At 39.8% G+C, this 11,903-nt stretch overlaps 1 protein-coding gene across 1 annotated transcript; it reads right to left on the reverse strand.

Annotated features, from left to right (window-relative positions):
• Positions 1-10,774: 10,774 nt before the first annotated feature.
• On the reverse strand, positions 10,775-11,653 carry LOC126022664 (ferritin heavy chain-like). Its single transcript, XM_049783638.1, is given in 2 exon segments — positions 10,775-11,346; positions 11,349-11,653. Coding segments are annotated over 2 exon segments (549 nt in total). The 5' UTR covers positions 11,478-11,653; the 3' UTR covers positions 10,775-10,926.
• Between the last annotated feature and the right edge of the window lie 250 nt (positions 11,654-11,903).

Below are 11,903 nucleotides of genomic sequence, written 5' to 3' on the forward strand. Positions count from 1 at the left end.
TTTGCCTTGCTACACTAACTTAGGACAGACCACAGTTTGATTCCCCGACATTCCATATGGTCCCCCAAGCCAGGAGCAATTTTTGAGTGCATAGCTAGGAGTAACCCCTGAGAGTCACTGGGTATGGCCCCAAAATTTGACTCTTTGTTCACTCTGGTTTACAAAGCTGCTTATAATACAATTGTTTCTGGCATTCCATGTTCCAACATTAATCCCACCACCAGTGTCAAATTTTCTCCACTGTTTTCTTCAGTTTCCATCCATGTCCAAGTATGATCCTTTGGCAGGCACAAAATAATTAACTTTAATTTTCTTGTTACAACTAAATAGTAATGGAATTATAAAAATTAATAAAAGAAAATTTGTGAAAATTGATCTATCTTACAAATGGGATCATTAAATTATTGTCTGAAAGTTTACAAAACCATTGCTGGTTGAGTCTTCTGTGTAATAGATTTTTGTTTGTTAGTTTTTTTTTATTTTGCATTGGTAGTATCTATGTTACTATTCACATCTAATTTGATGCATTTCGATTGGGGTTTTAATATTAAAAAAATTGAAGGAATTTCAGGCTCTGTGGAACTGGGATGGTGAGCTGACATGGCAGTGGCTATGGAATGTGGGTATGACTACCAGGGCTTCAGAAAGTACAGAGAGGCATGGAAAGTTTGCCTTCCCTCATGCCTAGAAGACCCCAGAATTTTCAACCCTAAAAATTGCAGAACTAGAATTTTTGTGGGTTGTGTTCCCGCAGAGTTAAGTGGAAAAGTAGAGAAGTTGGACCATGGCTGTGGCAGCAATTGTGAGGAGTGAATGCAATTACCTTTTGGTAGAAATATTTCTTCTTAGACTGGAGGTAAGGCGCAAGGCTGAGACCTTTGCCTGTTAAACAGTGAACTTAAGTTTGATCCCCAGCACCACCCCTGGTCCCCCAAGCACTATCTGAAGTGACCATTGTATTCAGCACCAAGATTAAGCCCTGAATATAGTCCCCTGCACAGAAAGAAATATTTTGATTCTGAAAAGAGTCATATTATCATTGGTATCAAATTGCATAGCATGGGCAATTTTTCTATTTAAAGTCCTGATGTTTCTTTGAGGATACTAGTCTCTGACTGTGCATGTGACTTGATATCAGAACAAGACTAGAACCTTATGGAAGTATAATAGTTATTGAGGCCAGAGAAATAGTACAGTGGGTAAGGAGCTTGCCTAGATCTTCAAAGTTCCACCTGGAGTGATCTCTGAACACAGAGCCAGGAGTAACCCCAATCACTGCCAGGTATACCTCCTTCAAATGCACACACACACACACACACACACACACACACACACACACACACACAATATTTATCAATGTTCTAAAAATGACTCTGAAAACCTTTTTTTATTTTATAAAGATTTATCTACTGTAATATAAATGTTAAACGTTTTGTTTTGTTTTTGTTTGTTTTTGGGCCACACCCAGTGGCGCTCAGGGGTTACTCCTGGCTATATGCTCAGAAATAGCTCCTGGCAGGCACGGTGAACCATATGGGACACCGGGATTTGAACCAACCACCTTAGGTTCTGGATCTTCTGTTTGCAAGGCAAACACCGCTGTGCTATCTCTTTATATTTAAGTTCAAATATAATAAATTAAGTTTCCCAATATTTTAAAATTAAATTTCTTTATTTCAGACACCATGGTTTACAGAGTTGTTCATAACACAGTTGTTTCTGGCATTCAATGTTGCAATACCAATCCTACTATTGGCATAATATTTTTCCACCCTTGTTAGCAGTTTACCAATCTCATAGTAGCCTGCTACTTGACAGGTATAAATAATTTACTAAATATAACTTGGTTTTAACTAAATGGCAATCTATTTTTAAAAAAACTTAATTAAAAGAAAACTTGTGAAAATTGTCATATTTTGCCATGGGATTTTATGTAATTTCCTACAGCTATATGTTGCTAGCTAAACAAACACTGTTTTTGATGTTGTTTGCTGAGTTTAGGAGGCTTCTATGAAAATTTCACATCTAATTGGGTGTATTCATTCTGGGAAGTCAGTATTAAAATTATGGGGATGTCATGCTGGCTACATACATACATACATACATACATACATACATACATACATATGTATGTACATGGAAGGGCCCCAAAGGATAATTTGCAAGACTGGCCTGTTCATGAGTTTTCACTGCTCATTAACCTCTGGTTCAAGAGACACATGAGTCTATGATATTGGTCACTTATGCAAACATGGCAGAAGGTTTTGCATGATAGGCATGGCTGTCAGGACTTCTGGAAAAACAGGTATATGGAGGGAAGGTACATGCCTGTAGGTGTAAGCCACAGAACTGACATGTCTGTAGTTTGCTATAGGTTCTAAATTTCAATTTTCAAAAATGTGTTTATAGACAGTTACTCTTACATCTATAGTTTCTTTATTGTAATAATCATTCATGCATCCCATAATCATTTTCCTGGCTTGGTTGCATTTACCAATTGCAACTATAAATGCTGCTATATGTTTCACCAATTGCAACAATGAATGATGCTATGTGTTTCAGAGGGATTTCAATTTTGGGAGGGGCAGAACAACCCTTTCACAACTACAGTGCTCAGGGCTTCTCCTAGCTCTGTGCTCAGAGATCATTACTGGCAGTGTTTGGGGTCCATTTGGGGGTGCTGAGAATTAAATCAAGGTTGGCCACAAGACAAGTATTGCTATCTGTAAATCTCTGCACTAGCTCTCCAGCCCAGCATAATGCTATGTGAATCTATTTTCTCTCTGAATTTATTTAGAATAAAAGCTAATCGCAAGGAAACATCCGATGGCATATGCAAAGGAGAAATTCATTCTTTCCTCCTAGAAGATTTTACTTTATAGAATATTTGGTAGAAGGAGGGCGGGTAGACATCTGGCTTCCGGTTTCCTCTTTGATTCTGGAGACCAGCTCTTGCCAGGTATAGGGTTTCGGAGGCCCATACCAGAGCTTTTCTCCCTAGCCTGGGGAGTGCTGGGAGGCTTGGCAGGCACCCAGCCATCCTTGTCTTTTTCCCTGGCTCCAGGCCTTCCCTGGGTGCCAGCTCAGATGGCCAAAAGTGGGTTCAGGTGAACTCTTAGTGGTCCCCAGGTTCCCCCCTCCCTCTGTACTCCGGGGGGGGGAGGTGCATGGGGAGGAGGGCGGGAAGACATCTGGCTTCCGGTTTCATCTTTGATTCTGGAGACCAACACTTGCCAGGTATGAGGTTTGGGGAGGCCCTATACCAGAGCCTTTCTCCCTAGCCTGGGGAGTGCTAGGAGGCTTGGCAGGCCCCCAGCCATCCTTATCTTTTTCCCCTGACTCCAGGCCTTCCCTGGGTGCCAGCTCAGATGGCCAAAAGTGGGTTCAGGTGGACTCTTAGTGGTCCTCAGGTTCCCCCCTCCCTCCATACTCCAGGGGGAGAGGTGCATGGGGAGGACAGCGGGCAGACATTTGGCTTCTGATTTCCTCCTTGATTCTGGAGACCAGCTCTTGCCAGGTATAGGGTTTTTCTCCCCTGGACTTCAGTCTTTCCCTGGGCACCGGTCTAGGTGGACTCTATAGGGGTCAACAGGCTTTCCCCCTATCTCTTCCTACACTAATGGGAATGTGCTCTGGGAGGAGGGCAGGCTGTTCCAGCACTGGTTTATGTTGGGACAGTCAGTGGACATTTTTTCTCTTTGTTTTCATATTGATAGTATTGTGTGCATATATTCTATACATCCATAATATCCATCTTGTATTGAGACCTTGATACTGCCCTACAAAGCTCCTTTCTAATGTTTTACTGCCTTAGTTCCAACCCTTACTTCCCCCCATCCTCCCATGTAGGTGCAGCTAATGACATGAAGCTCACCACATAGAGTGATGAGTGCAGTTAGAGAAATAACTACACTGAAAACTATCATAACAATGTGAATGAATGAGGGAAAAAGAAGGCCTGCCTCGAGTACAGGTGTAGGTGGGGTGAGGAGTAGGTAGATCTGGAAAATTGGTGGTGGGAATCCTGCACTGGTGAAGGGGGGTGTTTTTTACATGACTGTAATAATACAATTACAATTATATTTGTAATCATGGTGTTTAAATAAAGATAATTAAAAAAAGAATATTTGTTAGAAGGGCTATTTAAAAGGAAGATAAGTTTTCTTGTTTTGTTTCTTGCATTTTTTATTTTCTGTATTACCACACAACTAGCTTCCAGTGTATCAGTCTTCACTGCAAATGTGTGCTTTAAAATTTTAGAAATGAATAATATTTACTATTTTTCTAAAACATTTACTCACAAGAATATTCTCTATATAGGGCACATTCTACTTCACCTCTTTTTCCCTTCCTCTCCTACATCACTTATACCTTTATCTCTGTCACTTCCTTTCTTTTTCTTTCACCTTTTCTTTCTTCTTCATTTCCCCTTTCTCTTTTGCTTTTGACCACCTTGAACCACCACTGATTTATGAAGATCTGTAGCTATGTTTTTTGTGCACTTTGTTCTTAACTAACCTAGATTAAGCTTTCTTTTTAATGAAGCTGCATCTCTCTAGAACATTTGGAAATAGTAAGTTCTGACTCACATTTGCTTTTTAATCAGTTCCTTAATGCAGCTGCTAATCTTTCTGCCTAGCCCTCGTCCTAAAAATGATGAATTTGGAGGATATTGTTTCACATTAAGATGTTTCCTTCTTTATATAAACTTCTTGCCATCTCTATTATAAAATAGTATTTTTTCACCTCAATTGATTTTTTTAAAACCTTCTCTTTGCATATGTCACTGCTTAAACTTAATATTATTTAATACAGTGCTTTCTCCTCTGTTTATTTCAATAGGATAATTGAACCACTCATTTTATCCTATTTTCATGCCAGCAGAGCAAGTTGCCTTTAATATATTTTTATGTTTCCTATTAGATAAAAATACATTTTTTAAATTTTATTCAGAACTTTTATTGAGACCATTGTGAATTACATGTCTTTCACAGTTGTATTTCAGGCATTTAGTGAATTAGGGGCATTTCTAATACCAGTGTTGACCTCCCTCCATCATAGTTCCCACATGGATCCTATATATCCACCCCTAGCCCAAGAAACACCAGTGTAACAATTCCATTTTATGTTTAGCTTGTTATAATTTGAGACTCTTGATTCTATTGTCATTGACTTTGGCTTGGTTTTCAGATCTTACCTTTTCTCCCCATTCACTACTCCTCAGATAGCTTGGCCCCTGGGCCTCATCCTCTTTTTTTTTTTTCTTTTCTCAATTTTTAGGAAGACATAGAAATATGGGACAGAACAAAATTATTCAAGTTCTATGGTTCTATGTAAAAGGTGGGAACCCCTAACTAGAATATAAATAAAATTAAATGAAGTAGTGGTAAAGCAGTAGGGTGTTTGCCTTGCACATGGCTGACCTAGGATGGACCACAGTTTGATCCCTTAGTGTCTCATATGGTCCCCCAATCCAGGAGCAATTTCTGAGTGTAGAGCCAGGAGTAACCCCTGAGCATCACTGGGTGTGGCCCCAAAACCAAAATAAATAAATAAATAAATAAATAAATAAGTAAAATAAATGAAGAAAATAAAAAGAGAGGGAGCAAATGTGGCTTTTTGTTTTGGTTTGCATAGGCACAGCAAACACTAGGGAAATTAGAAAGGAAATTCCATTGGCCTAAGAGATACAGGGTGTCTCCAACCATGAAGCATATTGTCAAAAGACTAACTACAGGCTTTGGGCATATTGTCTGTTCAAACCCAAGGTCTCTCTTTATGGTCCCAGAAAAAGTTCTGCTCAGTTGAAGATGTCAAAGTCAGTCTTTTGTGTTTAGAGATATTGGTTACTTACTGCACAAATCCTAGGCTGGAGCTTCTTCTGATTTTATCTCTCTGTTAGGTGGTGAGGTAGGGCAATCTGCCCTTATATCAAGTTGTTGTTGTTTCCTGGTCATCAGAGTGTCTTATGGACCTACCCTGAAGCAGGTTTGTGCCACAGTGGCACTAGGGCTTCCCCGAGAGAGAGTTTGATTTCTGGTGCTGGTGCTATAAACTGTGCTAGTACCAATGATGGGATCTGAAGTTTGGGGTTGGATGGTCAATGTTCAATCCATTGAGTCCTAAGTCAAGTCTCCATGACAAATATTTAGGGTGAAAGTCAGCCCTGAACTATAAAATTTATGAGTTTCTATCCTTACTAGAGATGAATGTTTATATACATATTATATACACACATATATAATATTTCCCAATTTTTGTATGCCAATGCAAAATGAACAATTCCGTGTGATACTCTTGATGAATATGGGGTTAAAGTATCAAGCTAAATAATCTCTATAACCTGATTTTAACCTGAGTTTATAACCCAACCAAGTCTTTTCTATAAGAATATTCTACTAAGCAGATTCAAAACAGGGGTGGAGGAAGCTACCTTTACATATGGAAATATACACTGTTATCTCTATTAAGGAAATGCATCTACAGAAACATACAAAATATAGAAATTCCCTTTAATTCTTTTGAGATAGTTGGGGGTGTAGAATCCAGAGCACCACATGGTCTTGTGTCTGAGAATGGTTCGAAGAAAACAGGAATCAGGTAGTGTCCTTGAGCCAAAGTTCTTTCGGGAGCTGAATCCCATAGCAAGCAACAATCTACATTGGGGGAGGTGGGAGTAAAAGGGCCGCATAGATCGGGTCTGTGGAAGAGATGTCTGCAGGTTCTTCCTGGAGCATAACATAGCGGGCTGGGAATTAGCTGGCAGCTTGCTAGGGTAGGGTAAATTTCTGATTTATGAGGGGTTAAGAACTGGGGGTGAAGAGGGTTAAATAGGGGGATATAGAGGATCAGGGTTGAGGGGAATGGATAGAAGAGGATATGTAAGATGATAGATGGTGGTGGGGTGCAGGGATATTATATAATAGGAGCTGTATACAATATGGGCAGAGATTATGTACAATACAGATCAGACAATCATGGAGGAGTCCACCATGTACATACTCTCTCTCACATACACATAAACAGACAGACAATGGATTATGGGAGTTGGGAGTTTTTCTCAGTTTCTAGGCATTTTGTCAGTGATGGGGTTGGGCCTTTCTAAATGAAGGTTTCAGAATTATGACGAGCAATTTAGGATGCACATAGGTTTTGCGTCTCGAGTACTAAACAATGTGTTAATAAGGCCTATCTATGTAGGTGGCTACCCTATGTAGTATTGTCTGATGCATCTTATGTATCAAAATTCCTTTCCTAAAAAGAAAGTAACAGTGTTGGTTTTATTTGACATAGATTGAATTGATAATGATGAGGAAGAAGAGGTAGAAGAAGAAAGGGAAGAAAGAAATAAGTTATAAGAGAGAAGAAAAGAGAGAGAAGGGAATGTTAATTTTCCCAAATGTCGATGAGTAGGTCCTGTAACATAAATCTGTGGTTTGCAGTTGACTGTTTAAGTGGTCTGGATGGTCACATGCTTCAGGTTCTAATAGAGGCCATAAACCACAGGAAAAGGGTATACTGCAGTGTTTTATAAAGACATTTTCATAATGCAAACAGAATATGGTATCTAGTGTGACTGAATACCAAGGTGTCAAATTAGGGTGTCCACCCTTTGTATTTAAGAAGGCCCGTGGACAGAAAAGCTAAGATGTTATTTTAAATCTAGTAAAATTAAGGCATTAAAAACATTGTTATGAAACGCTTCCACTGGAGTCTCTGGCTTTCAAACATATTCTTCACCTGTAACCATGTATAAGATCTCTAAGACATTATTATAGGCCATTGTAGTAAAAGGCTGATTACATACTTGTTTGCTCTAAGCTGTTGTTTCCATTGTTTCTGGTTTCTTTATGGTATAATGGATAATCGACGCTCTGTGATGTTCCTCTTCCACTTTTTTGGACACTATTCCCCAATAAATGTTGAATCTACAGTGCTTGGAGTTTCTACCCTATTAGACTGTTGTATTTGTTCATAGAGTATTACAGGTATATGTGGTGTATATTCTAAGTACGTTAGAAAAGTGCTATCATTCTGTCTTTATCTTACATCTTCTGGCTTACTTCATTTAATATAATATTTTGTATATCTCTCCACGTTGCTGCAAAGTCCATGATTGTATCATTTCTAACTGCTATGTAGTATTTCATTGTGTACAAATACCACATCTTCATGATCCACTCATCTGTTATTGGACATCGAGGTTGGTTGCAAATCTTGGCTATTGTGCTGCATGTTGTGATAAATAGTGGAGTGCACACATACTTTGGGATGACTGTCCTTCCAACTTGGGGATAGATGCCCGGGGGTGCAATTTCTGGGTCAAATGGCAGTTCAATTATGAGTTAACTGAGTACTCGCCACACTGTCTTCCATGGGGGTTGGACCAAGCAGCATTTCCGCCAGCAGTGGATGAGAATTCCTTTCTTACCACATCCCGCCAACAGAGATTGTTCCCGTTATTTTTGATAGGAGCCATCCTCACTGGTGTAAAGTGGTACCTCATTGTTGGCTTGATTTGGATTTCCCTAATGATGCATGAAGATGAGCATGTTTTAATGTGGCTGTTGGCCATCTTTCGTTCTTCCTCAGAGAAGTGCCCATTCATTTCTTCCTCCAATTTTTTCTTTTTTAATATCTTTATTTAAACACAGTGATTATGCATATGATTTAGTTGGGTTTCAGTCATGTAAAGAATACCCCCCTTCACCAGTGCAACATTCCCATCACCAATATCCCAAATCTCCCTCCTACCCACCCCACCCCCGCCTGTACTCGAGACAGGCTTTCTACTTCCCTTATTCATTCACACTGTTAGAATAGTTCTTCATGTAGTATTCCTCTAAACAGCATTCATCACTCTTTGTGGTGAGCTTCATGTCATGAGCTGGACCTTCCAGCCCTCCTCTCCTTAGTCTCAGGGAATTATTGCAAAAATATCTTTCATTTTTCTTAAAATCCATAGATGAGTGAAACTATTTTGTGTCTATCTCTTTCCCTCTGACTTATTTCACTCAGAATAATAGATTTCATGTACATCCATATATAGGAAAAATTTTATGACTTCTTCTCTCCTTATGACTGCATAATATTCCATTGTGTATATGTACCACAGGTTCTTTAACCATTCATCTGTTGAAGGGCATCTTGGTTGTTTCCAGAGTCTGGCTATTGTAAATAGCACTGCAATGAATATAGGTGTGAGGAAGGGATTTTTGTGTTGTATTTTTGTGTTCCTAGGGTATATCCCTAGGAGTGGTATAGCTGGATTGTATGGGAGCTCAATTTCCAGTTTTGGGAAGAATCTCCATATCACTTTCCATAAAGGTTGGACTAGACGGCATTCCCACCAGCAGTGAAAAAGAGTTTCTATCTCTCCACATCCACACCAGCGCTGCTTGTTCTCATTCTTTGTGATGTGCTCCAATCTCAGTGGCATGAGATGGTACCTCATAGTTGTTTTGATTTGCATCTCCCTGATGATTAGCGATGTGGAGCATTTTTCATGTGCATTTTGGCCATTTGTATTTCTTTTATGTCTTAGTGTCCATTCGTTACTTCTCCCCATTTTTTGATTGAATTAGACTTTTTTTTTTCTTGTAAAGTTCCGTTAGTGCCTTGTATATTTTGGATATTAGTCCCTTATTTAATGAGTATTGGGTGAATAGTTTCTCCCATGCAGTTGGTGGCTTTTGTATTCTGGGCATTATTTCCTTTGAGGTGCAGAAGCTTCTCAGCTTAATATAGACTCATCTGTTTATCTCTGCTTTCACTTGTTTGGAGAGTACGGTTTTTTCTTTACAGATGCCTTTAGTCTCAATGTCTTGGAGTGTTTTACCTATGTGTTGTTCTATATACCTTTTGGTTTCAGATCTGATATCAAGGTCATTAATCCATTTGGATTTTACCATGGTACATGGTGTTAGCTGTGTGTCTGAGATCTCTCTAAGCTTTGTTATTTCCTTCTATCTATTTTTGGTTTCATTTGTTGGTCATTTTCTAATTTTATAAGCTTTTCGTTAAACTATTCATGTAGGCCCATTCTTCCTTCCTGATGTGTACTTGCAATGCTTTACATTTTCCTCTTAGTATCACTATTGCTGTGTCCCATAAATTCTGATATTTTGTGTCTTTATTGTCGTTTGCTTTCAAGAATAATTTGATTTTATTTTTGGTTTCATCTCTGACCCATTGGTTGTTTAGTAATAAGCTGTTTAATTTCCAGGTGTTAAAGTTTTTCTTCTGTGTCCCTTTGTATTTCAAGTTTAATTTTAGTGCTTTGTGATCAGTGAAGGTAGTTTGCACGATTTCTACCCTATTTATTTTATGGAGATATATTTTATGGACCAGCATGTGGTCTATCCTGGATAATGACCCAGGTGTATCAGAGAAGAATGTGTATCTAGGTTTCTGGGGATGGAGTTTCCTATATATATCTACTAGCCCACTCTTTTTATTTCTCTTTTCAGAGCTAGTATATTTTGTTGGGTTTCAGTCTGGTTGACCTATCAAAGGGTGATAGGGCAGTGTTGAGATCTCCCACAATTATTGTATTGTTACTGATATCTTTTTCAGATTTGTCAACAATTGTATTAAATAGTTTTCTGGTTCCTCATTGGGTGCATATATGTTTAGGATAATGATTTCTTCCTGTTGTACATATTCATTGATTAGTACAAAATGTCTATCTTTTTTCCTTACACCTTTTCTGAGTGTAAAATTTGAGTCATCTGATATTAGTAAGGCCACTCCAGCTTTTTTTTGATTGGGGGGGGGGTACCAAATTACTTTATTTGAAGGTCTGATACAAATCAAAGACTGAAGTAGTTGTTTCGGATTTCTAGAAAAGGTCAAGGTCACCCCAACATGCAAGCGGTGCGCCCCAGGGAACCAGGTTACTGTGGCTCCAGGAAGCCAGTGCAAGGCTTAGCTCTCGCTGTGCCCTAGCGTGTGCTTGTCAAACAGATACTCTGCCATGCCCGACTCAGGGGCCCCAATCTTGCGCAAGTTGGTCATGTGGTCACCCAATTCTTTGATGGACTTCACCTGTTCGTCCAGGTAGTGAGTCTCCAAGAAATCACACAAGTGTGGGTCATTTTTGTCCGTGGCCAGTTTGTGGAGGTCCAGTAGTGACTGGTTGACGCTTTTCTCCAAGTGCAAAGCGCACTCCTTTGCATTCAGCCCGTTCTCCCAGTCATCGCGGTCTGGTTTCTTGATATCCTGCAGGAAAATCCTGCCACCTCTCTGGTTCTGCAGCTTCATCAGTTTCTCAGCATGTTCCCTCTCCTCATGGGATTGGTGAAGAAAATATTTGGCAAAGTTTTTCAGAGCGACATCGACAGTAATAGTAGTAAATAGTAAGACATCGACAGGTAGACGTAGGAGGCATAGAGCTCCAGGTTGATCTGGCGGTTGATGGCGGCCTCCGAGTCCTGGTGGTAATTCTGGCGCACCTGCGAGGGGGACGCGGTCGCCATGGCAGCGGCAAGAAGGCGCTGAGAAGGAGGAGGAGATGGAGAAGAAGAGGAGGCCCGGCTGCAGGTGCTGCTGCGGTGTTGGTGTTGATGATGTTGATGGGGTTCGGCCGGGGGCAAAGCGGAGTGAGCGCCGGGTTCCGTCCAAGCACTGTTGAAGCAGGAAACCACGACGCCTCTCGCTCTGCCACTCCAGCTTTTTATGGGTGTTTTCTTGGGTGATTTTTCTCCAGAATTTGATTTGAGTCTGTGTTTGTTTTGACTATTCAGGTGTGTTTCTTGTAGGCAGCAGAAGGTTGGATTCAGTTTTTTGATCAATTTAGCCAATTTTTATCTCTTAAGTGGTGCATTCAGTCCTTTGATGTTGAGAAAGATAAATGTCATAAGATTTTGTGCCATATTTGTGTAGAAGTTTAGTGTTTCTTTTAA

The sequence above is a fragment of the Suncus etruscus genome, chromosome 11 (genome assembly GCF_024139225.1).
Source record: "Suncus etruscus isolate mSunEtr1 chromosome 11, mSunEtr1.pri.cur, whole genome shotgun sequence".
In the NCBI taxonomy this organism is placed as follows: Eukaryota; Metazoa; Chordata; class Mammalia; order Eulipotyphla; family Soricidae; genus Suncus; species Suncus etruscus.